Below are 28,000 nucleotides of genomic sequence, written 5' to 3' on the forward strand. Positions count from 1 at the left end.
CACTTCTTTTTTGTCTTTTGTGACAAATTTTCATGTAACCCCTTTCACTCTTTCTTATTTAAACTTTACTTTATAAATATTAAGTTAATTTCAACTGCATCCATGTGAACATTACTGAAATGCCCATGCCAACCAATGGTGACCGGATTTCAACTGGCGGTGACGGGAAACTTGAGTTAGACACTTCTGGCCTAGCTGAGTCCAACGGTGGCGGTGGTGACGTCCCACGCGCGGTGATGGCGCCGGATCGAACTCCCAAAACCGTGAATCCTTCAATAGCCGATCAATGGCAAATCGACTCCCCCGGTGGCTGTGATTGGTCGAAAAATACAGAGAGAATCATGGGAAACAAAACCCAAGTGGTGGCGTCACCGGAAACAGGAGAAATCGCGACGAATTGAAGCGGTGATTCTGCAGTTTTTCATGGCTTCAATCGACAGCTTTCTGAACGCTTTCTGACGACAAGGATGGCATGGAGATGATCGGCGTCACATGATCTTCCGATCAGTACCAACCTTGGCCGATGAAGTGGCTGGAAATGGAAATAGCATCCGGGTCGGGTTTGTGGGTTCGACATGGGCATTTCGGTTCACAAATGGGGTATTGTGATATAAGTGCAATATATAATAAGAATTTGTAAATAATAAATAGTATAAGGTGCTAACTAAAATGTTCATATGAATGAAGTGGATATTAGCTTAATATTTGTGAATCAAAATTTAAATAAAAATGAGTAAAAAGGGTTTATATGAAAATTTACAACACTACAGCCACAAAAGACAAAGGATGTGGCACAGTACCACTGTGGTACCGCAGGCGGATCCCCATTTCTATCCCCATTGAGAGGGCATTTAGATATTAGATATGTTAACATAAAGTAAAAAGTAATTTTATTAATAGTGAGGGAAAGACCTCCTTCCACCTTTAGGTAAAGGCTGACATTCAGACTGTACTGTAGTAAGATTATTCAGGAAAGTCTTGACTGATTTTTTATTGTAAATATCAATAGTGTTTTGATGGTAATATATTAAAAAAAGTAAAAAATAATTTTATTAAGTTATAAAATTAAAATAAAATACAATAATATTGTTTGAAAAGTCTAATATATTTAATATTATTGTATTTGGGTGACTCCCCTTCAATTGATCAAATGTGAAGTGCTTGTTTGAGAGATAAAAAAGGGAACACGATTGGACATGTCTTCGCACAAATCGTGCTCTCATCGACATTGGGGGCAGGAGAAAGCCTCCTCAAGATATGTTTGAATGGAGCACGTGGCTGACTTTCTCGAGTTATAAAGAAGCGAGCAGGTGCATTTGGTAAGTGTGCTCACACAAGGATCCTGCAAGGAGAACCTTAAACTAAGTCAACTTAGAGACTCAATCAAGAGTTAACTGGCTGATCTAGTTCGAGGAATCAAAACACGACCCTGATCCACTAAAGGCTATTCTCTCAATCTAGTAATAAGAGTCTTGGACCTCTATAAAAGTCCCTGAAAATTCAAAACTAGCTAAGTATATCTATCTCTTTCTACCACAAAACTCTATCACTCTTAACTTCTCTAAAATTCTTCAAAGCTTTCTTATTCTAGATTTCCATTAAAGGTTTTTTTTTTTTTTGTCTAAAAGTAGTTATAAGCAAGCCGCATGAGTTGCGGCACAAGTTTTTCCAAAAAGTTCATTTATTTGACTTGAGCATTGGAAGGTTCAAGTTGGAAAAATATTAGGCATTTCCTTAATTGTTTTATGTGAGCATAAGTAATTTTGCCAAAATGTGCAAGGTCGCTAGTGTCTGCTTGAAGTGAGCAGCTGCAACTCAGAATGTTATCCAACTAAAACAAATTTAAGTGTTATCGTTGGCATCTAGTCGCTCCGTAACATGATCAGACTTTTGCATCAATAGTGTTAATTATGCTACATATCTATAATAATAAAGCGTTACGTGACACATCACTTTGTATATGTAGTTTATGTCGATGTAAATATGCTTTAATCTTAATATCAATCATCATATCTCCAATAATTATTTTTTCCTCCTAACATAAACAACCTTCATTATAATTTCCAATATTTTATTATTAATACTAACTATATAAATGGCTTGTTTGTGATTATTTTTTAGAACCTTAAAATTAATTTTGAAAAATTAAAAGGTAAATATTTTTAAAAGTCACTTTCAGTAAAATTATCTAATCCTACAACAAAATTTGAAAATGAGGAAAAAAATAATTTTTCAAAATCTAATTATGAGAATCAATTATATACTTAATACAATTCTATATATATAGTATAGATTCAGACTTAAGCATGATTTTTAAATTAATTTTTTCCTTAGTTTTGCCCAAATATACAAATAACTTATATTCAATTTTGGAGAAAACAAACATGTAAGGATATGTGAATAATTGAAATGGTTTATTATCTTGTGAAAAAACAAATGATCTCTTACTTTGATTAAAATCATGTGGAATTTAGCTCATTAGGTGAGTTGTTGCTGGGAAGCAAAGTATAAAGGCATCTTACCGTCGACACATCTTGTTGTTTCTCGTCAAACAGAAGGCGACATGTCGTACATAATATGAGTCGGGGCATACTATTTACGCTTGTGATTTACAAAAGTATGGGGCCGTCATGTCTTTTTTCATAATAAAAGTGAACGTCATGATATTTGACAATAAAATTTAAAACGAATTTTCATCTTTGTCCTGCATGCAAATTAAAATTTAAAATATTGGTTATAATGTCGTTGAAATATACACAACTTATCATGTCTAAAGTACAATTTTACAACGATTGTTTTCTCAAAGATTAAAAATAGAAATCAAAGTTCATGGTACTTTTATTTTCTATTTTTAGTAGAGCATGGGTTAAAAAAAAATGTATTTCGCAACAAATGGACTATCTTAGATTTTATTTTAGTTTAGTTAACAGTCTTTTGATTTTTTAATTTTAGTTTTACAAAAGGTCGCTCTATCCACATATACTAATATTATAAAAAAATAAAAATTATTACATGTAACCCTTATAATTTTTACAGTATTGAATTAAATTTAAAAAGAGCCTAATGAGAAGTCAGAAGATTATATATAGAAATGATGTGTAAATAATAGACAATCTAGGAATTTACGGGTTACACGAGCTTAGTTTAATAAACTTTGAGGTAGCTGACTTAAATATTTCAAAGAAAAAATTGAGTGGGTGTCTCTCCATCTGTTTTACAAAATTAAACGTGCATATAAATACCCATTCTTTTACGACTTACGTCATCACATTTCAAAATTTCCGATCAAACAAACCTTCGCTCCGAAAACTCTCCCCCTACCGCAGTTAAACTTTTCTCAATCTGAAAGTTTCTTAGATTCTGTTTGGTTGCTGAGAAAATGAGAGAAAAATAAAACAAATCCTGATTCTCAATACACTGAACGCAAAGTTCGTTGCGTTTCCTTTCGTTGCTTATAAAAACAGAGAAATTCTGACGATTTTTCTCTCTCTTTTCTTCTGCATTTTCTCAGCTGCCAAACAGAAGGCAAACCTTCTTCTATTTTTTTTTTTTGAACACAGTCACTCTCTCTCTACCTATGGCACCGCATGCTACTCTCAATTTTTTCCCGCCAAAACAGTCGAAGTTAGTTGGAAAATCAACCGATTCAGTTACAGATAGATCACTTTTCCCGCCAAAACTAATGAAATCAGTTGATAAAGCAACAAAGTCGTCAGGTTTCTCACCAGAAAGGCTCGTAATGCAGCTAGTCTTCACTGAGTTCGGCTTGTCTCCTGTCGCCAAAATGCCTTCAACTCAGCTTCCAATTTCGCCTCCAAAGCCTTATACGACGATGCATTCTAGCAGTCCATTTTCACTATCGTGAGCTTTTTTCGTTTTCATTTCTTTAAAAAAGAAAAGAATTGACTTTTGTGTTTATGTTTTTTAATTATCATATATTAATTGGTTTTATCTGAAGCAGGAAAGCGGAGCCCCCAAGATCACATCAACAAGCAAACATGAAAACAAAATATGGTGCTCCTAAGCTTCAAAAACAATGTCGTTGCAAGCAATCACGATGCTTGAAATTGTGAGTGAATCATGAGAATCTGTATTGTAATTGCTAATTAGCATAGAGTTTGCGTTGCATTTGCTTTCGATAGATTTAGTTATTACTAGCAAAATGCTTATTCATAAATGGTCATCAGGTACTGTGAGTGCTTTGCTGCTGGAGCATACTGTGATGGATGCGGTTGCAACTGCTGCGGTAACAATGTTGAGAATGAGGATTTAAGGCAAGATGCTATGGAAAGTATCCTAGAGCGAAACCCGAATGCTTTCAGGCCAAAGATTGGTAGCAGTCGAAGTGGTGCTCAAGATGTGGTATGTAAATGGATCTTTGTTCCAAGACCTGTTGAGTCAGTTGCTGGATTCATATGCGTCTATATATATGGCATATTTATAAGAATGAGATCATACAGGTAGTTTATTCACTTTCAGGACTTGCTGAATACTGATTTAGGTTCCTATTGAAAGGACTTCCATGTTTTCGTAGCTGATAGTATCGTTGCTTAATGCTGACAATTATGCTTAGTGACACACTTGCCTACAACTATCAATGTTGTACTGTTTGCAAACATAAGTGGGGCAATTAGTGGTTCATACTTACTTGTTCTTGTATTCTATCTGCTTCGAGCATCATTGATAGTTCAACAAGCTTTCATGGCCATATGTAATGTGTGTAATATGCTTCTTGACGTAGTGATATTTGCATCATATGTCCGTCTTGTGGAAGAACATTGTGCTTTTGCATCCTTTTACTGCTGTTAGTCGATGGGAAACTTTGGGATGGTGAGTTAAAAAGGTTTTGTAGGCTAAGTCTTGCAGTCTTCCAGTAATTTCATGGCATGTTACATTATGCAGTTACCCTTTGTCAATACTTTTAGGAGGAATGCCAAGATAGAAGGGGTGTGGATGAATAGCTCGTGAGATGCACATGTATTTTAGGTTTTCATTTTCTCCTCCTCTGGAGCATTTTTCTTTTCTGAATCAAATGTTGGGATGTTTGCTGTATTCATTTAGTTCTAAAATCGCATTTGCTCTATATTAAAAAATAAAAGTTCCATTTAGTAGGAAAACCTTAACTGATCTTTCTCCACTGCATCTCCTGATTTGTATTGGGATGTGGAATGGTTTGTGTTGAATGATACAAAGGACACACCAAAGGTTGGAAAGCACAACTGGGGATGCCGTTGCAAGAAAACCAAGTGCCTTAAGAAATATTGTGAATGCTTCCATGCTAAAGTGTTCTGCTCAAAAAATTGCAAATGTGTGAACTGCAAGAATTCTGAAGATTATGTTGAACATGAGACTCTTTCCGGACGCCCCTATAATAATAGCAAAATCTGTAATAATTCTGAAGGATATGAGAACAGCATTGTTGTTTCTGGTGGTGACAATAGTAATACCAACATCAGCAAGAATTTTGAAGGATCTGAGGAGCAGAAGGCCATTTCCAGTGGGAACCATGGTGAGGCCAACATCTACAAGCATGATGAAAATTATTTCAGAAAAATGTGCATCAAGCAGGCGAATGCTGCCATATCTGCTGCTGTTGGGTTGTCAGGCCCTAGCATCTTACAGGCATCCAGGAAGCGAAAACTTCAGAAAATTCTGGATTCAAATTATGAGGATCTTTCAATTCAAAGGCTTTCAAACCATCAAAAGGTTTGCAATTCTTTGCATCCTGTTTCAAATACTCTCCATTTTATTTGGTTGATAAGATCTTACCTTTGATTTTTATTCCATTAGTTAAGTTATAAAAGAATATTAGCATTTAACTTTCTGTCCTTAAATATGGTCACATGCTTATAGTGCTTTACATCCTGTTCATTTCGCTACAAAGTCTTGATACTAATGGTTTATGCCTTCACTCATCCATCTTCTCCTTGGTTTATAGTACCGTCCTCTTTACCTATGATTAGCAGGTGAATCCTTTTAGTGTTTCCAGTTCCTTGTCTGCGTGGTCTGTTGATCCTATAGACCCCATTGATAGTTCTGCTACACTAGGCTCTTCAGAGTTTCATTTCAGGTACTTATATTTCATAACGATTCTTATATCACTTCATTTTTTAAAAATGTCGTTTCTTCATTTCACTAATTAGTATTGCTGATCCTTTCAGCTCAAAGCCGTCATTTACAGACATCATTCAAGCGCGAGATGTGGCAGAGCTTTGCTCAACGTTGGTGCTAGTATCAGAGGCTACCAGAATAGTTTTAGGTATATATATACAGATAAAAGAGGTTAATACACTTTTCTTACTATAATCAAAATCTGCTATCAGTTTAAGCATGCCTCTCTCATGTTAAGAACTAATTAATACAAGCATCTTATAACAGTTCTAGCTTGTGATTAAGTTAGTTCCTTGCACATGGATGAATATAGCTCAAGAAGATGAATGAAAGAATATAGATGGAAATGGAGCAGAAATTTGATTATAAAAACTAGAAAAAGATAATATATCTGAAGTTATAAGTTATAGGTAAGCTGAGAGATCTATACGCAAATCCTGAAAAAAGGAAAAAAAGCGTCGAGTGAAGATGATGACAATCATTTAGATGAAGACAACAAGAACTATGATAAAACAGTGCATTCTAAATCAAGTTTTCTTATAATTTTTCGCATGAAACCATGAACATGCATACAAAGAAGTGAAGTACTTGATAGCTTCTTACTTTTAGCTTTCTTATCAGTAACTACTACAAATGTATTCTCAGGATTTTTCTTGTGGCACACCATATTCAGTTACTTACTGGTTGTTACTTTTTCCAAGACTTCTGTTGGTAAATGGAGGACTAGATTCCACTCCTCATCTACAAATTTCTGTTCTCTTTTCACTGTTTGATTCTTTTTTGGTAGGGATGACTGTTTTCAACAAAATGAGTTCCTCAATTTCACCTTAACTTGATATGCATGCCAAAGCCAAGTTAAATAACTCTCATAATCAGTGATTCTAGAATTTCAAAACTTCCTATCTTTCGACCTGTTTCGCGTCTCAAGTTCTTTTCAAGTAATAGCTTTTAGTTAGGCAAAACGAAAATTTTCATCTGAAGTCTGCCTTCCCAACTTTCAGGCAAAAATGACACATCATATATTCAAGCTGTCAGAGGAAACCTGACTGCAGATATTACTGAGGTCCAGGATGTGGAAAACTTCCAGAAAGGATCTAATGTTCAGAAAGAGACATCTGATGATCATTTGAGTGGGAATAAAGATGATTTCATATCCGAAGGCATTGATCTAAAAGAAGGCAGGAGTTCGTCTCCTGAAACAATTCGACTATATAGTGAAACAGATGAATTATCGGGAACTTCTAAATCAGACTGGATTCCAATCCATGGCTGCAATGGAGATGTCCATGTCGAGCAGGAAAGGCTTGTCTTGACAATTTTCAGTGATTGTCTAAAAAAGATCATACTTGGAAACCTGAAAGGTAAGATTCTGTGCCTCATCATACTTACTTAATAACTACTATTAGATCGTGTGAGCACATAAAAAGCATCTAAAAGATATAAATCTATGCCCCAGAGAAGGTTTATCAATGCTATGATTATTTTGTTGTTCGTTCTCTTCTTTCATCCTGTAGGAAAGAATTGCTATTTCTTTAGCTACAACTCTGTGGACAGGTAAATGCCAACATGTTGACTACTCAATTGTAAAAGATGGTACTGCAACATGAGTGACTGGAAGCAGCTGCAATACTATTTTCAAAGCTCATCATTCAGACAAAGAGGTATCTCCTTTCCATGAAATAAGTTCCGGCACATAATAGTTTGAGTTTGCAGAATTCCTGTACATTCGCATCCTGTTTTGCATACTCATTACCTCAATTCATGTTCTTACTCTTGATGAATTGAACTAAAAATGTGACTGACTATGATGACCCTCAAAAGGCAATATACTCCATCCACCTACACTAGTGATCTTATTTTCTTCTGCTTTAAAGTAGTATTCTTTTTACTTGTTTTTACATCTACTGTCTATTTTCAGAATCACATCATTGCGAACCTTGTAAAGACCCATGCCCCTAATGTTGAACAGATAAAGGAAATGGAATAGTCCAAAAGATGGAGAGTGCTTGCAATCTATTAGATGAAACTAGCAAGATAGTTAAAAAAAATGCTTTTCTTGTAAATCCGCACATATCTATTAACATCTGTCAAGCATATTACGGCATTTAAAGCTCAATATTTTCTATTATTTTAATCTTCTAGTAAGACATTTTTTTAATGATAGATGATGCTTAAAAAATGACTGAGTATGCAAGAAGAGAAACAATGTGGCACTTTGAACTTTCATTAATTTCATCTTGATGATGATGAGTCAATACTTCATACATTGAATAAACATGCACTCCCCATAGTGGAATAAAAACTCGAAAAGAAAGTGAAATTGTTGCATTTTCTGGCTATTTTTCAGATGCTTATGTTTGTTTTACATTCACTTCCGCTACCTACAATTATTAGTGATTCCCTTCTCCACTTAAATAGTCTTATTCCTGTGACGGAGTGTCTTAGTTCTTTTCTCATAATTTCTGCATACAGGAGGCAAGAGCCATAAATACACTCACCAAGCCCGAGAATGCCTTCCTACAGTCAGAGTCAACTTGCTGAGTATAATGCATCACAAATTTTCCGAAAACATACACACTTGCAGTAGATTAACCAATTTTTTTTTCTTCAGATCTGCATTTGTTGCTGAGCAGATTTCACTCTTTCAGTTCTTTGCAATCCCAAACTTTGAACTGAGTGAATCAACAAATTTCCGCATCACTAACCAAACTGTGAACTGCACAGGTCACCTAACAAATCCGGAACTTTTAATTGTCTACAAGGCTTCTCTTTGTTCCACTCACCAATAATCACCACAAGAACATATCCCATCCTTAAAATGATGGTAGCGATTGACATCTCTGACAGTTATTTCCCTCTCTGTTATTTTTGAGATAAACTTGATTGCAATATGACAGTCATCACAAATCTTGAGGTTCTTGGTTATCAAAAGCCTGGTTCCATCTGGTGTGTTTATAAGCCCAAATGCAATTGCCAGCCTTTCGCTGTGACAGCAAATCATATTTGCTTTCTCATCATTCTCCACATCATGGAAAACTGATTCAGTACCTGGGACATAGCCAGCTTCTTTCATTCGTCCTTCTAACCACTTTAATTTTGCATATATCTCGTCACAATTAGGATGCGAAGCATCTCCAGAAAGAAATGCATGAGCCTTGTTTTTAACTTCAATCCAACTACAAGCAATGCTTTTCTTAATTCCCCTGTCAATCATTAACTTTCTCAACTTTGCAACTCCTTCCCAATTTGCTGCCCGAGCATAGATGTTTGATAAAATAACATAATTTCCTGCATCATGTGGTTCGAGCTCAATCAGTTTCTCCAATGCTAGTTCCGCCAACTTCACATGTCCATGGAGTTTGCATGAATTCAACAATGCACCCCACACACCAGGATCTGGCTTCACTCTCATTTGCATTATAAGATCACAAGCCTCATCCAATCGACCAGAGTGGCCAAGGAGATCAACCATGCACGTATAATGTTGGACAGAAGGATCAATATGGTAATCCCTCACCATAGATTCAAAAAACATCCTCCCCTCATCGAACAAACCCCCACGACTACATGCTGACAGAACACCAACAAATGTTATGTGATCTGGCTGAACCTCATCCTTCATCTTCTCAAAAAGGTCCAGCGCCTTAGTAGAATGACCATGCATTGCATATCCAGTAATCATCGCATTCCAAGACACAACCCTCTTCTCCCTAAGCTGTTCAAACAAATTCCTAGCAACCTTAACCAAACCACACTTGGCATACATATCAACTAATGCAGTTTTAACCTTAACATTCAACTCAAACCTGTGTCTCCAACTAAATCCATGAAGCTCCCTCCCTTGAGGAAGAGCTGCAATATCAGCAGAAGCTGATATCACGGTCACAAGTGTTGCCTCACTTGGCTTTAAACCCGTCAAAATCATCTCTCTACACAACTCTATGGACTCATCCGCTTGCCCATTTTGTCCATAAGCTGCGATCATAGAGTTCCAAACGACTACATCCCTTTCCAATATCTTATCAAATACTTGTCTAGCATTTACTACACAACTACACTTTGCATACATGTCAATAAGTGCAGCACCAACAAACACATCGGTCTCCCATTTATTCCTTATCACATCTTCATGAATCCTCCTCCCCTCTTCAATAGCAGAAAGCGCTGAGCACGCTTTTAACGCAAATGGGAACGTAAAATTATCAGGCACTAGACCAAACTCAAGTAATCTATAATACAATTCAATCGCAACCTCATAAGGCCCATTCCATGCGTACCCACGGATTAACACATTCCAAAGAAACAAATTTCTCTGAGGAATTCTATCAAACAGTTGATGCGCATTGTGTAAACAGTCACAAGCACTGTAAAGATGTACTAGTTTTGTAGCTAAAACAGGGTGAAATCCAAAACCCATTTGGGAAATAAGGGCATGGATTTGCTTGCCGGGGCTTACGGCTTTCTGGGCAATGCAAGATTGTAAAAGAGAGACATAGTAAGATTGTATTTGATGGGTTGGTATGTTGGATTCTTTCGAAGAAGAAAGAAGGGTAGTTCGGGGATCTGTGTTTGGGTTTTGTTGAATGGCTTGTGAGTGATAATTGTAGTGACTGAGAAATGGGTTTTTGTTTTTCTGGTAATTGAGAAGAGAAGTGAATGAGGAGTGAAAGAGATTGGATCTTTTTGGCTTTGTTTTAACATGAATTATTACCATATTGGTCTTTGTTTTATCCCCAAAAAAAAAAGAAAAAAAGAAAAAAAGAAAAAGAAAAGAAAAGAAAGGAAAAATGAAGATTTGAAGAAGATGGGAGATGGTGAGCCGAATGAGATTTTAAAGGAACAAGTAAACAGAACTTTCTAATGATACAGAGTATTGGAGCAAAGCAACAGCTATTGGCGGGAAAATCTCGTTGGTGGGTTTCGCTCAACCTATGGGAGCAGGTGAGGTTACCACCACAAAATTTGGGTAAATTCTTTAATCCCTAGACTTTAGTTTAATTATCCGTCAAGTCTCTGTATTTGAAGAATTATATATAATGCCCTGTTTGTTACTTTCAACACTGTTGGATCTAACATAACTTAAAATTTTAACAAATTTAAAGCATATGAAACATATTTTTTTGTCAAATATAACTTAAATTTTTTTAATTCTTTTTGGAATTACAGAAGTACTCTTCAAATGTAAGAATATTATTGTTTATAAAATAAATACTGGAATATAATCAATATTTATTAAATAAAAAGTCAATAATAAGGGTAATAATGTTTCCCCAAAAAAAAAAAATCAGGCCATTACTTATAATATTAAAATCTTTAACATCAACAGAAGATTGGGGGGGAAAATCAAAGATTGACAACATGCTACATTATAGTTGAAGTCCTTATCTACCAAAGTGGAAAAAGAGCCCATAGAATTGCTTTATCTTTGATGTTACAGAAAGCTTGGACTATCAAATGGCACATGCACGCCATGCTTTAATTGCCAAAGTAGTACAGATATAGGATCCAGACCGAAAGGAGGGGAAAAAGAAATCTGAAATTCATATTAAATATTCAATTACACGAGACTATTATATTTACTAAGCAATTCACTGGCCCAAGATATCCGACACTGACTTGTTGATGATTTGGAATAGCTCTTCCCTGTAAGCAAAGCAGAAAATCAGAGTCAGGCAACAAAAACTGAAGAAAAAGCCGTGCAAATTATCCAACCTTTTAAATGCAAATTGTTGTTTTGGCTATATAAACATCTTGCACCAAAGGGCCTCAGTTTCTTTGGAAATCAAACCAAAGCAGTTGCGGCAAAATTTACTCACCTATCAGGTTTGAACAAGAGATAACGATATACAAACCACTGGAAAGAAGAGAGAATGAGTTAATATAAATGTCAAAGATGAGAACCGTGTACATATTAACATCAACAAAAGGTAATTAATGCTTCAAAAGCTTTCTTTTATTTTCTTCTCCCATTCACAACAACCATGCCATATAATTATTTCAATAACACTTACTGTAGAAAACAATATCCCGATCAGTTCTAGTGCATTTGGGATAATTGGCAGCTTGTCAATAGCCTGTTCATATCAACAAGGATAAAAACTGTCAATCTACTGTTTGTTAGGCTGAAAGCAAATGACCACAATCATGTGAATATGTGTAGCAAAACTAAGTTGAAAGACATCCACCCGAAAAAAATTTAACCAGTGAAAATGGTCCAATCAGATAGTTGAATGATCTATAAAATGTTGTTGACCAAATGAAATAAGATTTTAATCTGATAACTAATAAATTGTTACATGAGAAAAGAAATGGGCATACTTTTAGTGGCTTGTTCAGTTCAAGTCTGGTCAAATGGATATTACTTCAAAAAAATTTTGACTCCGTCACTAACATATTCACTTTTCCATAACAATAGTGAGTAAGAATTATGCATATTAGTCAAACATAAGAAGTAGCACTTACAGTAATCAGATTTACCGACGCCCATAGAGCCACTATACCTGCAAATCCCAATCCAATAAGACCTAGCCGATCTTCGGAGCTATCCCACTATTTCAAGCAAATCAAAACCCATTCAGGGAGGAAAAAATGTGATCTCTATCCGAACAAAAGCAAACTTCACTTGATCACAAAGGTGATATAACAGTCTTAGAGAGGTACTCACAACATTTTGAACAGACTTAAAAACAGTAAGAGAGGTTGAAGACTCGGAACTTTCCCCAGAGGCCTTCGCAACAATTGCAAGACAGTTTTGCTTCTCTGTGATATGATAAAATATGAACCGACAATGAAAAGAAATCAGCCAAAGCATAGAATGGAACACCGAATTGAACCTATAAAATAAATGATCTTGCTACAACATTGGCAAAAGCAAGGACAGGGTTTGCAAGCGTAGCATTACACTCTCAGAAATTAATTCCCACCTTTGAATTGTCTATCTTCAATACCTATCTTCAATACCTATTGATGCCTAAATTTGGAAGAGAGAACCATCAACCAAGTTCCAAGAGAATCTATTTGCAGATTTTACATTGAAAAATACTTGATTGCAGTTCTGTCTGGCTTTATATTGACTTTTCAAACATAAAGAAGTTTCAAACTAACTTATAGTCCCAGCACAATCAAACCGGATTGTCACCATTAAACCTATAGGTAACCAGTTTCAAACTAGCTTTTAGTCCCAGCACAATCAAACCAAATTGTCACCATTAAACCTATAAATAATCACCCAAATTCCCATTATCATGCTTTTTAAAGGAAAAAAAATACTGAACGTAACCCTCAATTTGAAATTAAGAACCTCAATGCTTTATCCAGACTTGCTTGTGAACAAGTTTCCGCTTGAAGCTTAAAATCCTTACCAACTGTTAATTAACCTTAAATTTCAACTGTACCAAGATCCATTTCCTTACAAGTATTAGCATATTAGTATCACTTTCAAGTTTTAACATACACACATTACAGAAAGATCAAACAAATTGACAAAAGACTAGATTAATTAAGTTTACCATTAAGAGGAGAAAGTGGGAGCTTTGGAAGAGTTATGAATAGGGATAGCTTTTGTCTTCCTTGAACCAACAAAGGTGAAGGCAAGCATGCAGTTATGGAAGCCATGAGTACCTGAAAAGAGAACAACAAATTACACCAAAAAAATATGACAGAAAACAAATTTGAAATAATAAATTAAAAAAGTCAAATTTTCGGTAATGGGTTATTATTTCCAAGCTCAAGGAGGTATCAAATATTCAAATGATACCATCAAAGAAAAATAAAATTAATAATAATAACAATGATAATTTTGAAGAGACAGAACTGGGTTTTACTCACCTTGTAGTTGTGGAGGGGAGAGGAAGAGAAGAGTGTGTGTGTGTTTTTTATGCACCACAAAAATCGTTTATAGCTTATTGGGCTTTTGTGTTGGATGTGTCAACGAGAATATGAAAAATCAGCACTGAGCTAATTAATTATGGCACTCATTTCTTCTTTAATTCTTCTTTTTTAATGAAATATTATATTACAGTCTATTTAATAATTAACATATTTCAACATTTTCCACTTGCTCAACTTCATGAGAAGGGTTTCTAGTCAATCTCTTATAACAGAGTTGATAGACGGATTAAATATTTTAATACTAGAATATTTAAAATTCACTTTAAAGGTGCCTTCTGATTGGACTCAAAATTTTTTTATCTTAATTATGGGCTTTCGCAGCTGTTGATTAGGCCCAGTTTGAATAATTAGGCCAGCTATTGATTTGGCCCATTAGGCCGAAGTGAGGTACTGCACTGCACTGCTACCAAAGTCATCCGAGGTCTCAGGAGATGATTTCTTAATCTTTACATTCTTACTATCTTGTTTAATCAGATTATCTAAAAGAGCTTTTAAAAACAAATTGGATTCGATATGATTTTGTTGTTATTTAACAAGACTGTAATTAGTGGTAGATAATAAATTAAAAATTAGTGCTATTGTAACCACTGAGTTATATATATCTTTGTTTTAGAAATTTAACAAACTACTGAGTTAATAATCCTAAATTAATTCTGCTAGTTTTTAACTTCAATTGACATCATTTTCTCAATCAGTTTGATTAATAATTGAGATTTAAGACATATGACACGTTAATAATTGAGATTTAAGACATCAATTGACATCTCAGGGAAGAGTCAGCTTTGGAGGGGTGGTTAGAGACTCTGGAGGTGGTTTTATTGCAGCAAAGTGTCAGAATTTCCCTGGTCCTTTTCACCCTCGCGAGGCTGAAGCGTTGGTTGTCCGTGAAGCGCTTAGTTGGATAAAGCATATGCAGTTATCTAAAATTATTATTGAGATAGATTGTTTAAACGTGTATTCTGTTTTAATTTCTCAATCTGCTAGCTCTAATGGATTTGATTTAATTATTGCGGATTGTAAAGCTATAGCACAATTAATTGGAGAAGTGAGATTCTCTTTTGTACGTCGATCTGCGAACGTCGCTGCCCACAATGTAGCTAGGGTGGGGGGTTCTATATCAGGTCTTGAAGAGTGGAGGGATGTTCCACCTCTATGGTTATGTCATTTGTTGACTGACTCTCTTGTTTAATGAAATTCTCTTTCATAAAAAAAAAAAAAAGACATATGACACGTAAACTAAATTCAAATCCCATAATAAGTTAAATTACATCATAACTAGTAATTAAGCTATATTAAACTCACCGCTAATGTTGACATTTTCTTTCATATAATTAAATTCAAATTGTCTTTTCTTATTTATCCTTGAAACTTAATTGCATCTTATATTTACCTCATCCGAGGTCAATTTTCAAATACAAGATTTCGTAATACCATACAATGTATCAAATTTTCAAGCTAATACGCGTTGTGTTAGTCATTTCAAAATAATACGTGTTGCGTTAGTCATTTCAAGATAATACGCGTTGCGTTAGTCAGAAAGTTTAGACTTATCTTTAATAAGGTTAATTTTTGCTACCCCCCATATGTTTTGACAAATATTATCGTGCACCCACTTGTTTCAACAATGATCACCGCGCACCCATTCTATTAAATTATGCCATTTAATTTAACTAGATAAGGGTAAAATAGACATTGCGTAATAAACAAATAAAAAATTAAGTCAAAGCTATTGCATAGAAAAAAGAGAACAGTGAGAACTGAGAAGGAAGAGAACTACCTTGTCATTTCAAAAAAAAAAAAAAAAACAGCTTTATCTTTGCAAAATGTACTCTCTAAAAGCAAAAATTGAAGCAAAATGGAGGTTGCGTGTTGGAGACAATTTCGCGCCAATTTCTTGATCCGTTACCTACCACATGCTCGTTTTTCAAGAAGCTTGAGGATTACACAGCTCATTGTGTTGTGAAAGAGGGTGGGAGTGGGTTTTGCAGCTTCAGTCTGCACGCACTGAGGTGAGTTTTTTATGTTGTTCATATGGATTTTTTTGTTGAAGAATTACTCTATACATGTTAGATTACATGCATGCAAGTGATATTTATGTGGGATTTTATGAGGTTGGTCATGAGTTTTCCCGGTTTTATGTGTTTCCTGTGTTGAAATTGTTCGGCCATGCTCTATTTGGTAATTAATGTCAATAATGTACAGAAATTGATTGCTTCCATCTTATGTCTCAATAATTGATTCGTCATCTTCGTTTAGTGATGAATATTTAATTTTTTAAATGCCCAAGTAGTATTGATTACTTGACATGAGCATATACTTGTTCTGGATCTGCCTTTTTACTATTGTAGACATAGAAGCCATGGTTCTACATGCAGACTCCAGTGGATCCAAACTGTATTTATTAGATAATGCTCTCTAGGTCCATATCACTTTATATGAGCTGGACTTGCTCATATGCTATCGATGATGTTGTGAAATTTTAGGGACATTGAGATTATTGTGATGCATGCGTGATGCCTACTGCTGCAAACCTAATTGGTAGTGCTGTTTGTGGCGCAAGATTGGAGCTTTTTGTTGTTGCCCATCCCTTACCAAGTTTTGTGCCTTTCTACTGGTCTCGCTCGCAAATCAAACTTTTCTTATGTGAATGGGGATGACACATTGACACATTAGGCTTATAAATTACTTTTTTTTTTCTATTTCATACTCTATCTGTATATTATAATTGAATTTTTGGCTATTATCCTTTGCCTGCAACCCCAGTTTTTCAGAGGATGTTTGCCAATTCAATGAGCACACTATCAGTGATTGATGCCATTTTTGTAACTTAATAATTTGAAATTCAAATTGTGGACAAAATCGTCTTTCACCAAAATAATTGTCACAATCGTTAAATTAAACGGCAGAATTTAACGGAATGGGTGCACGGTAATTATTGTTGAAACAAGTGGGTGCACGGTAATAATTGTCGAAACATACGGGGGGTGGCGAAAAATAACCCTCTTTAATATACTGTTGAGTTACTCGATCTAATCTAACACGGAATAAGATGATGCTAATTTTTTATTACTTTAAAAGTATATGTATATATAATGGCTTGTGACTTTCATTATTTTAGTTTGTTTAGTGTCATTTTTATATATATCCACTTTCAAATTGCCTGTATAAGATAGTAAATTTCCAAAGTACAGCCTTTTCATTTCTCCATAAAATATTTTTCCTTTTGAATATTGATCACTTCTTCTTTCACTAAACCGAATTGCCCGTACGAAAGAAGTAGCTGCTGCTTATTTATTGCAATTTAATTAATTTATGTAAGGTGTATACCAATTTACTTGTAACGACCCAATTGGCATTTCTTCTTAATTAATGCGTGAATGTGATGGAATGATAGATCATGAATTTTATGTGTTAGTTGAAGGCTGGTAGTTGTTTGTTTGTTTTTTTTTTGTTTTTATATATATATAATAACACGCTCTTTCTTCTTTCTTGCTATTTATTCAAATTAATTGTAAAAAAATTTAAAAATAAAAGTAAAATTTTTATGTCCAACCAATTTATTTTATAATTTTTATGAAAAAGAGGGTTGGGGTTCAATATTGATAAGTTTTATAATATAAATTTTTAAATATTTGTGCTATTGTTGTTGTTATTATTATTGTACGCGCTATCTTAATATGATTGGATTTAATTAAACTTGGTTGAAGTGAACCACATTTTTTTTTTCACTTTGATTCAAATAAAAATGAGAAATATTTTTTTTTCTTATCGATTTAGCTAAAAGTATCGTACAAATATTTACAAAATTCAAGTGTTTGAAAGTTTAAAACAAAAGACAAATAGCCCATTTCCTCAATAAGTTTGTATAAATTTATTCATACATCTTCCTTCTAACTTAGAAAATAACAGAGAAACTTTAAAATAGTGTTATTAATAATATACAACTTGTTTGATAGAGTAATGGTTTGCTTTCAGATATTAGCTACCTATAATCATTTTACTTTCTAAAATCACTCGTTTATATGAAAACTTTTCGTATATTGCTTGGTAATTGGAACATGTATATATATACTGACAAAAAAAAAAGAGTCAAGTTTACATGCCTGTATTTATTTTATCGGGAAAATGATTTTTGAACAAAAACAAGACAAAACTTACAATGGACTTTGTCATCATTATATATATATATATATATATTTCGATTGTTTAAACATCCGATGTTAAATTTTCAGCTTTGGCCTATCATTTACCTCTTAGAAATATTGCATGCAGCTGCCTGCCTCCAATATTTTGGTTTTAGCCAACCGGGAAACGGCAGTCCTTGTGTGTCAATTAATTATACTTTTTCTTATAATTAAATTATTTCTTCGCGTCGCGGACGGTTCACAGTTCAATATTGTAAATAATTGTTCCAATCCAAATCTCATTTAAAACAAACTTTTAAATGATTTTTCCTGTAGATGATTATTGATTTACCTAAATGGATTTGAATTGTCCCAATAATAAATTCATTTCATAATCATCAACTTTCAATATCTCTTACTTGATACCTAATCTCTTAATTAATGGAAATCTTGAAGTTTGTAAAATGTTAAAAGCCATGAAGAGACAGAGAGAGAGAGAGATTCCGACTTTCTTTTCCTTTAACAAGTTTCAATTACTACGATCTACGAACAGACAGAGAGAGGTGGCAAATTATTTTATTCCATATTCTGAAAGTTACAGGACCTCCATGCAAAGCAAATGGGGTTTACAGTATTGATGAATGAGTGGCGTGAAAAATGTACATTAAAAAAAAAAAAAAAAATTCTTCAGCATTTATTATTACATTTTCCTTGTAAACCTACTCAATTTTTGCATGCCTTGGAATTATTTTCTTCTTTTGGGTTGCGTATATTTTTTTTTCCCCCCATCTGTCTTCCTAAACTACCATGTCCAGTACGGTATATATAATATGGTTTCTTATCTACTCTTCAACATCTAACTTTCTCTCAAAGTTGGATAGATTTAATTTAACTATTCGAATTCACCAGGCCGCCAGCTAGCTAGCAATTAGCATGCAACCCCTCCAATCAATTCTATCATTTTCATAGGTTTCATTTTTCATGCTTCATTTCAGTGATGCCAAAATTAATAACAGACTGTCATTGATCTGTACTCCTCAGTTTTTATGTCATAGCATCCTTATTTGACTTGATTAATTATATTAATAAACACCGATATACCATAAAGAGTCGATATTTTTTCTTTTTTTCAATTTGTTATGAATGTGATATTTGGATGGCGTATCATGTCGTGTCACGCTATGTTTCAGAACTTGTAGATTAACTTGGAGAACGAATTCTAATTATTATACGTCGTCTTTCTTCTAGTCCTAATAGGTCGATGAAAATTACAATTTTAGAAGGTATTAATTTATGTTTATGCGTACGAGTTCTTACTTTTGTTACCAGTAATGGAAGGTAATATCAGTGATGAACACAGCTGCACAATAAGTGCTAATTTGTTTTTCTCGATCAGATTACCTTTGCTGAAACTTATTTTAAACTGCCATTTATTTATTTACCTATTTGTTATCACTGTAGACTCCGATTTCATGAAATTGTGATTAGTAATTATTATTCGAAACAAATATATATATATATATTTAATAAAATCTTAATTATACATTAACTTTAAATAAATGCGTCCCACAAAATGCTTAGAAAATAAGCTAGCACAACTTAAATCTAGCACTATATTCAAATTCTACGGACTCCCAAAATGGATATCTTTGGTCATTAATTTCTTTAATTGTTTTGTCAACTTTCAATGAAGACCAGATTTAGGAAAGCGGCCAATTGTTCTTGCTGGCCCCTCTCTTTTTTCTCCTTTTATTTGTAAGCTTTTCTTCTTTCTTTTGTAGCCTTTCTAATGCATCATCATTCTATGTTTTCTTTTCCCCGATTAAATTTATCAAAAAATTTCCCAACTTTTCTAACCTTCCCCACCATGAAATGCCATTTTCTTCTCTTTTCTTCTCTTTCCATCTCATATTTATTAAAACTTGCTTCATAAGAAACCTCTAAAGTACGTAATTAATGACTTGAAAATAAAGAAAGCAAGATACCCTCTTGCCTGGTAATTGCTTGTAACTAAGATTTCTTATGTTAATTTCTCGTTTGTCTATGAACCAAAACGGTTGCATAAAATGTTGATAAAAGAAAAGATAAAGTAGAGATAGAGATAATGAGTATGAGAAGAATTCGAAAAGCAACCTCAAATCAATAAATTCATCTCTCTCTCTCTCTCTCTTTTTTTTTTTTTTTTTCCCTTCTGGTTTGTGATTCCTTCATATATTATCACAAAACCATGTGATTGCTTCATATTATCTACCGTTCCCAACTACCATTTATATAGAAATCAACATTTGAAATGTGAAAAACAAAAACAATGATTCATACAATGTTTGAAGTGCAGATGCCATTAATTATAACTTAGATGCCACCAAAACTTTAAATGTGGATAGAGATGGCTCAAATGGTATCATTGTACATATTTATAAATTTCTTCCTTCATCCTGTTTTGAGCATTAGTAGTAATCAATAAATCTTATTATATATATGAATTAAGATCCTGTCTTATTATAAATTTTTTATTCGAGTAATATATGTTAATGTTTAGTACTTTAGTTGTTAATAAATTAGAATATAATAACAATAAATCCTCAAAAAAAAATAAGAAAATTAGAGAAAAAAAATTAGCTACTGATTTTTTTTTTTCATTTCACCATTAATTTTCAAGAACCGATACAACATTCAATTAAAAATTAATAACTAAGAAACTAAAGATTTGCTAATTAGTTTATAATACAAGTTTGGTTGCCATATATTTGATGCAACTGTTGAGGAATAAAATATAATGAAAATAATGATGTTATTTTCTTAGAAGTCTAAAGATTACAGGATTAAAGAATTGACCGATCATTGTTGGATAGACAGTGGAGGAAAAAAACGTTTTTTTATGGGAAAGTTTGGATGCAAATTCATTAATTGCATTCACTTCATTCAAACCTTTAAATGATATAAAGACACCAAGCAATTTAATAGTAATAAAACAACTGCAGCCAGCGTAGCCCTTACAGTCACATATTACCATGTGGCCTCCTCACACATTATCTATAACGTTGACTAATTGGCTCATTCTTATGTGGCTTGGCTAAGCCAAGTCATTTATCCAATTAGTTTTTTTTCCCCCTTCTTTTGTTAATTTTTTTTCTTTAATATCCATTGTAATTTGGGCAATTGCTTAAATTTTGTTAGTGATATAATTTTAGTAAATACTAATGTCTAATACGATAAGTGAGGTCGTGTTGATTTCGATGATTTTGAGTCTTGACTCACACAAATCTAAAACATATTTAAGATCTAAATGCAATGTACGTGTTAATATTTAACATATATTTACATATATCTAACCCATGAAATATATTAAAAAGTAAAAATTTACGAATTCATTATTTGTACAAGATGAGTTTTATTTTTTTTTGGGTACATATGTCAAAAATGTTTTACTCTTGTTAAGGTAGAATGTTATATAAAAATATAATTAATTCAAGAGAATCTATTTAAGTTGATGGAAAATTAACAGCAAACAAATGTGGTATGAGTCTTAGATATATATATATATATGTGTTCTCGAAAATTTGAAAAAATATTAACTATATGGTAATCGAAAGAGCTTTATTGGAATTTCTCATCATTTTAAAAAAATTAAGATTGTTATATCATAAAATAAAGTGATGCACATGTTGAATTTCATCATTTTGATAAATTCTTTTAGTTAAATTTCATCATTTTGATCGATTCTTTTAGTAATCAATAAAGGCAAGAAAAATCGATACATGAATATTGTGATTTTGATTGATTCATTTTATCACTTATTAAAAGGTAGAATTTTTAACATTTTAGAGTTTTAGTATATATTAACATCCAATTGCAATGAAATTGCTTAAGAAAATATTAAGACCATTAGGTGTGAATATTACAGTAACGAGGAAAAATAGTTCAACTTTCAGAATATCTTTTGAGTAAAAAAATTTGGACCAAAGCTACGTTTTAGATTAATTAATAAACATGGTGATTTAAAGCTATAAAGTCAAAGAAAATCGAGTTCCTATGGCTGCTGCTACATGTTATAATTCTTGGGCATGAAAGTCATGAAAGCTTGCACTTTCTTTAATACCCCAAAGCCGCCCCTATCAATGCTAGGTTGTCCCCCTAAAACCAAATATAGCTTAATAATAATGACTCTTCATGTTGTATCACATGTTGTACGCCAAATTATTATTAAAAAAAAAAAATCTTAAAAGTAATTTAATTTAAGGGAGATTATCAACTTTTTCTTATTATTAAATTTTATGTTTTACTATTTATCTTCTAAAATCCCATAATAATTAATTATTTATTTGACATAATATTTTAATAAGAAAAAGGTGATTTATTTTGTGACTGCCTAAGAATGATATTTCAAAAGAATAAGGGAGATAACAAGATATTTATTATAGAAAATTAGAAATTGTAAAAGAATAAGATGTAGATGTAATAAAAAAATATTTGCTAATTCTTTAAATTTAAACTAAGAACATAAGGTAGATATCTTTTGGTAGCTTTTTTGCTGAGGAAATTGTATCCGCAAATAGATTTTTATGTTGTACAATTAGTTAAACTAAAAAATATTAACTTCACCACCTCACATTCACCAACTATTATCAATTAACCAAATCTTTATTCAACTAAAATGCGATTTCGCTACGAAAAGTTTTGAGGAAATTAATTAAGGAAGGTTTTGATAAAAATGCAAAACTAATGTAAACCAAATCTTGGCCAGACTATGATAATTAAGAAATCATGACCACATATTATCATCTACAGCCAACACATACACTTTCTTGAAACCATCCTTAATCGACTGACATTAAACTTTACCTCCAAACTATTACATGGTTATAAGTACGATTATTTAGGTTTTCAGTGGCAGTAGATCATATCAATACATTGCTAATTATTTTCTTTTTTCTTTTTCTTTTTTTTTTAAAAAGAAAGAAAACAAATACAGAGTAGTATGTAGTAGTGTTTGAAGTGAAATGACTTGATCGAGCCGCGAAGCCTAGCTAGCAACAAAAGCCATCATATCATTCACCAATGAAAATAAACAAACTGAAAATACCGTTGGAAAACAAGAATCAACTGCTTCAAAAGTTAGTTGAGTCCTCACATTTCCACTCAGAATATCTACCAGTCAACTCCCAACAGCCTTTTTTTCTTTTTAATTTTTCTCAATAGAAAGAAAAAAATAAGCAAACACATTCTCTCTCTCTCTCTCTCTCTCTCTCTCTCACACACACACACACACAATTTCTTTTCTTTTAGTGTGTTCTTAGACTTCATTTTAGTTTTGTTTTTATATCCTTAAATCAAAGCATACCCCACATCTCCTTCTTTCTTTCTCTCTCTCCCTCTCTCTATCTCTCTTCAATTTCATCACCATTTTTGCTCCTTAAAACAACCATTTCAGCAACCCCTTCAAGAGAATTACAGAATTTCTCATTGCCATGGGCGTCGTCGACATGTCTAACAACCCACCCACTTCTCGCACCAAAGACTTCTTTGCCTCTCCTGCTCTCTCCCTAAGCCTTGTAACTCCGAATACCCTAATTAATCTAATTATTATTATTTCTTTTTTCCTGTTATTTGCTTTCTGCTATCTCTTTTTTTCTTCACTTGATGGGGGTTTGTTTTGTTATTGATGAATTATTGATTATTAATTTTCTTAGGCTGGAATATTCCGGGGCGCAGGCGCCAGCGCCGCTGCGAATAATGAAGTGGAGGAAGGATATGAAGGCAGTGGAGGAGCCGGAGGAGGATCAAAAAGAGAAGAGACAACGGTGGAGATTAGTAGCGAAAACTCTGGCCACACAAGATCAAGATCAGATGCCGACTTTGATGGAGGCGGTGATGGTGATGATGATGATGGTGATGGTGATGGTGATGGTGATAGCAAGAACAAGAAGAAGAAAAGAAAGAAGTACCATCGTCACACAGCCGAGCAGATTAGAGAAATGGAGGCGTACGTGTATCTAGCTTTTAATTTTCAATTCTTTTACGTACCTTGTTAAAAACGACTTGTTTATAATTTGCATGAAATTCATGTAAACTTTAATGTTAGTGACATGGTTAATGAAAAAGAAACAAGATTATAAAGTTAAAGCTAAGAACTCAAGATTGCGCGATCTTACTTTATCATATATCTTTCTTTTTACTATGTTTTGTGCGTAAATGGTATAGAAAACAAACGTGGATGTAAAGCAATATCGTCTTTTTATGACTTTCAAGTGATGTATATTCAACTTGCATGCATTAATTAATTTGTTTAACACCATCATCATGCTTTGGATCTTGTTAATTATTATATACTAAACAAACTTTTGTTTCTCATTAACTGCTTGTGAATCGAAGTAACAAGAATGCTCAAATATCGCAGGCTTTTTAAAGAGTCACCACATCCGGATGAGAAACAAAGGCAGCAATTGAGCAAGCAATTAGGCCTTGCCCCTAGGCAAGTCAAGTTTTGGTTCCAAAATCGTCGAACACAAATCAAGGTAATTAATTTAATATTTTTAATCATAAGCTTGTGAGCGCTATTCCTTGCAAATTAATAGTTAACTGTGTACAATGGAATTAAACAAATTAACTGCATCACAGACAATTCAAGAGCGCCATGAAAATTCATTATTGAAATCAGAAATAGAGAAACTCCGAGAAGAGAACAAAGCCATGAGAGAGGCCATTAATAAAGCTTGTTGCCCTAATTGTGGCATGGCCACAACCAGCAGAGACACTTCCATGACAACTGAAGAACAACAATTACGAATCGAAAATGCTAGGCTCAAAGCCGAGGTAAAATATATGAATACATAAAGTTATGGCGCTATTAACCCATTGTCACACGACTCACATCGTTTATTAAAATTATATGAACGTGTGTGTATATGTATAGGTAGAAAAGCTAAGAGCGGCTGTGGGGAAATGCCCGCCAGGGGCAACATCAACAAGCTCATGTTCAGCTGGAAATGATCAAGAAAACAGAAGCTCTTTAGATTTTTACACTGGGATTTTCGGGATCGATAAATCCAGAATCATGGAGCTTGTTAATCAAGGAATGGAGGAGTTAAAGAAGATGGCTACTGCCGGTGGTCCCCTTTGGATTCGAAGTTTGGAGACTGGTAGAGAAATTCTTAATTATGATGAGTATGTTAAAGAATTTTCTGCTGAGAATTCAAGCAATGGGAAGTCTAACAGATCCATTGAAGCCTCAAGAGACGCTGGAGTTGTGTTTGTTGATCTTCCTAAGCTTGTTCAAAGTTTCATGGATGTGGTAAGAATCCCCTAGTACTTTCATTGTCCCACACGTTCACATGATAATGTAATAAAATTTTGTCACGTGCGAATTTAAATTAGCAATTTTTTTTTTTTTATGTGGTGATGTTAATAAATCTTGTTTGGATTCTGTAGAATCAATGGAAGGCAATGTTTCCATGCTTAATTTCGAAGGCAGCAACAGTTGATGTAATTTGCGGCGGTGAAGGTCCTAATAGAAATGGTGCAGTGCAATTGGTGAGTTGATTACGAGTTAAAGAGTGTTATATTTTTTATTCTTATTTTTAATGATATCAGAATCCATAGGTTACTGTGAGAGAATCTCATAAAAGAAGAAGAGTCGCTTTCCTACTTTCAGGAGAACTACAGCAGTATTTTTCAGAAAGCACTTTCAGAAAGCATGAATATGAGATAAAGTGGGGGCATTCCTCTAATTTTTACTGAAAGCACTTTAGAAAATAACTTTTTTATTCAATTCAAGTATTTAAAAGTATTTACTGAAAGTAAAAGTACATATTCTGAGGAATGTTAAAAAAAAAAAGGAAAGAAAAAGAAAAACCACTTTTCAAAATGAATGTCGAAATTGATACAGATAATTTAAAGTACACATTTTACATTCGTACGCGTTGTATTTGCTGCTAGCAGATGTTTGCGGAGCTTCAAATGCTTACCCCTATGGTGCCAACAAGAGAAGTTTATTTTGTTCGGTATTGCAAGCAGCTAAGCGCTGAACAATGGGCAATTGTCGATGTCTCAATCGACAAGGTTGAAGAAAACATCGATGCATCTCTTGCTAAGTGCAGAAAGCGGCCGTCTGGTTGCATCGTTGAAGATAAATCAAATGGCCATTGCAAGGTATTGCAATTTGCATATTGTCACATTGTATTCCTAGAGCTTCAACAGGACTGTGGAATCATATGAAATGAACCATAAAATTGCTTATGATGATTGAATTTTGGTCAGGCATTTGGAAAATAACTCAAAAATGAAAGGAAAAAAAATTGCAGAGGCGAAATTATTGGAGCCGTGCATACAATTTTGTGTTGTAAAATCAAGATTGTGACAGTGGTTTAATAATAATCTTCAGGTGACCTGGGTAGAGCACCTGGAATGCCAGAAAGGTACAGTGCACACCATGTATCGCAGTATTGTTAACAGTGGTTTAGCTTTTGGTGCAAGGCATTGGATGACAACATTGCAGCTCCAATGTGAACGCCTTGTCTTCTTCATGGCCACAAATGTTCCTACAAAGGATTCTAGTGGTAAGCGAGAATTTTTCTTCATATTTTGCATTGACATATTTTCTCTTAATAACAAGATAGAAACGACACCTGTGCTTTGATTGATAACATTAGGCGTTGCAACACTGGCTGGTAGAAAAAGCATTCTGAAGTTGGCGCAGAGGATGACGTGGAGCTTTTGTCGTGCTATCGGTGCCTCTAGCTATCACGTATGGAATAAGGTCACAAGCAAAACAGGAGAGGACATAAGGGTTTCTTCTAGGAAGAACTTGAATGATCCTGGAGAACCCCTTGGAGTGATTTTGTGTGCAGTTTCTTCTGTGTGGTTGCCTGTATCTCCTAATGTCCTATTTGATTTCCTAAGAGACGAAGCTCATCGAAATGAGGTATAATCATCATCAATTTACTATAGCACTAAGGTAGACAATCTAACTATAGTTTAATGTTTATAAATGATAATATTTTGGTAATTTTTGCTGGGTTAATCATAGTGGGATATCATGTCAAATGGAGGTCCCGTACAGACAATTGCAAACTTGGCTAAAGGGCAAGACCGAGGCAATGCAGTAAATATTCAGGTTGAGCTAAATATTTCCAGCAGAAAGAAATACAAACTTAAATCATATCATTTCTCTACTTATTCATATTTATCTCTGGTTCTAACCTAAACTGAGTTCTCAATTTCAGACAATGAAATCAAAAGAGAACAGCATGTGGTTGCTGCAAGATAGTTACACAAATGCTTATGAATCCATGGTGGTCTATGCTCCAGTAGATATTACCGGTATGCAGTCTGTGATTACCGGATGTGACTCAAGCAACATTGCCATATTGCCATCCGGGTTCTCAATCTTGCCCGACGGACTCGAGTCAAGACCACTAGTAATCACATCTAGGCAAGAGGAGAAGATCACAGAAGGAGGATCTTTGCTTAGTATAGCATTCCAAATCCTAACTAATAACTCTCCTGCAGCAAAGCTGACCATGGAATCTGTGGACTCTGTTAACACACTTATATCATGCACATTGCGAAATATTAAGACAAGCTTGCAATGTGAAGATGCTTGATTGCTAAACTCTATAAACTAGGTAAAAAAACACATTAGTTTTAAAACTCATAGGCATTCAAATTAATTTTTACTAGTTCTAGTAGATCAGATGTTATTATGCGAGCTTGTTTTCATTTGTTTGTTGATTAGAATGGAAGGCTGGTATGTTCAGGAGAATTTGTAATTGCCAATTTGGAGAGAAGAGTTTGAGATAGATGTGGTTCAAAACCTTGTATAACTCTAGGAAAGTGAAATATCATTGTGTATAGAATTGCCATATCCATAAGTGCTA

The 28,000-nt window shown here is 33.9% G+C and overlaps 4 protein-coding genes across 4 annotated transcripts; 2 read left to right on the forward strand and 2 right to left on the reverse strand.

Moving 5' to 3' along the window:
* Nucleotides 1-3,998: 3,998 nt before the first annotated feature.
* Nucleotides 3,999-7,718, forward strand: LOC112096876 (protein tesmin/TSO1-like CXC 6). The gene is made up of 7 exons (XM_024181073.1): nt 3,999-4,069; nt 4,188-4,362; nt 5,194-5,706; nt 5,967-6,070; nt 6,162-6,259; nt 7,113-7,472; nt 7,666-7,718. Exons 1-7 carry the CDS (start codon nt 3,999-4,001, stop codon nt 7,716-7,718), a joined length of 1,374 nt encoding a protein of 457 aa, XP_024036841.1.
* A 619-nt stretch (nt 7,719-8,337) lies between these two features.
* On the reverse strand, nt 8,338-11,082 carry LOC18037756 (pentatricopeptide repeat-containing protein At4g21065). Its single transcript, XM_024181423.1, has one exon. The coding sequence runs from the start codon at nt 10,823-10,825 to the stop codon at nt 8,891-8,893; it is 1,935 nt and encodes a 644-aa protein (XP_024037191.1). The 5' UTR covers nt 10,826-11,082; the 3' UTR covers nt 8,338-8,890.
* A 320-nt stretch (nt 11,083-11,402) lies between these two features.
* Nucleotides 11,403-14,091, reverse strand: LOC18037773 (protein CURVATURE THYLAKOID 1C, chloroplastic). The gene is made up of 7 exons (XM_006426886.2): nt 13,939-14,091; nt 13,620-13,731; nt 12,776-12,870; nt 12,574-12,660; nt 12,123-12,185; nt 11,928-11,965; nt 11,403-11,754 (listed from the first exon to the last, which is right to left on the reverse strand). The coding sequence occupies exons 2-7, from the start codon at nt 13,723-13,725 to the stop codon at nt 11,700-11,702; spliced, it is 444 nt and encodes a 147-aa protein (XP_006426949.1). The 5' UTR covers nt 13,726-13,731; nt 13,939-14,091; the 3' UTR covers nt 11,403-11,699.
* A 9,290-nt stretch (nt 14,092-23,381) lies between these two features.
* LOC18037716 (homeobox-leucine zipper protein GLABRA 2) lies at nt 23,382-27,987 on the forward strand. The gene is made up of 11 exons (XM_006426887.2): nt 23,382-23,677; nt 23,816-24,108; nt 24,523-24,640; nt 24,744-24,938; nt 25,039-25,416; nt 25,554-25,655; nt 26,064-26,273; nt 26,506-26,680; nt 26,774-27,045; nt 27,151-27,237; nt 27,347-27,987. The coding sequence occupies exons 1-11, from the start codon at nt 23,594-23,596 to the stop codon at nt 27,725-27,727; spliced, it is 2,295 nt and encodes a 764-aa protein (XP_006426950.1). The 5' UTR covers nt 23,382-23,593; the 3' UTR covers nt 27,728-27,987.
* Nucleotides 27,988-28,000: the final 13 nt, after the last annotated feature.

Source organism: Citrus clementina, unplaced genomic scaffold (genome assembly GCF_000493195.1).
Source record: "Citrus clementina cultivar Clemenules unplaced genomic scaffold, Citrus_clementina_v1.0 scaffold_7, whole genome shotgun sequence".
NCBI classification, from domain to species: Eukaryota; Viridiplantae; Streptophyta; class Magnoliopsida; order Sapindales; family Rutaceae; genus Citrus; species Citrus x clementina.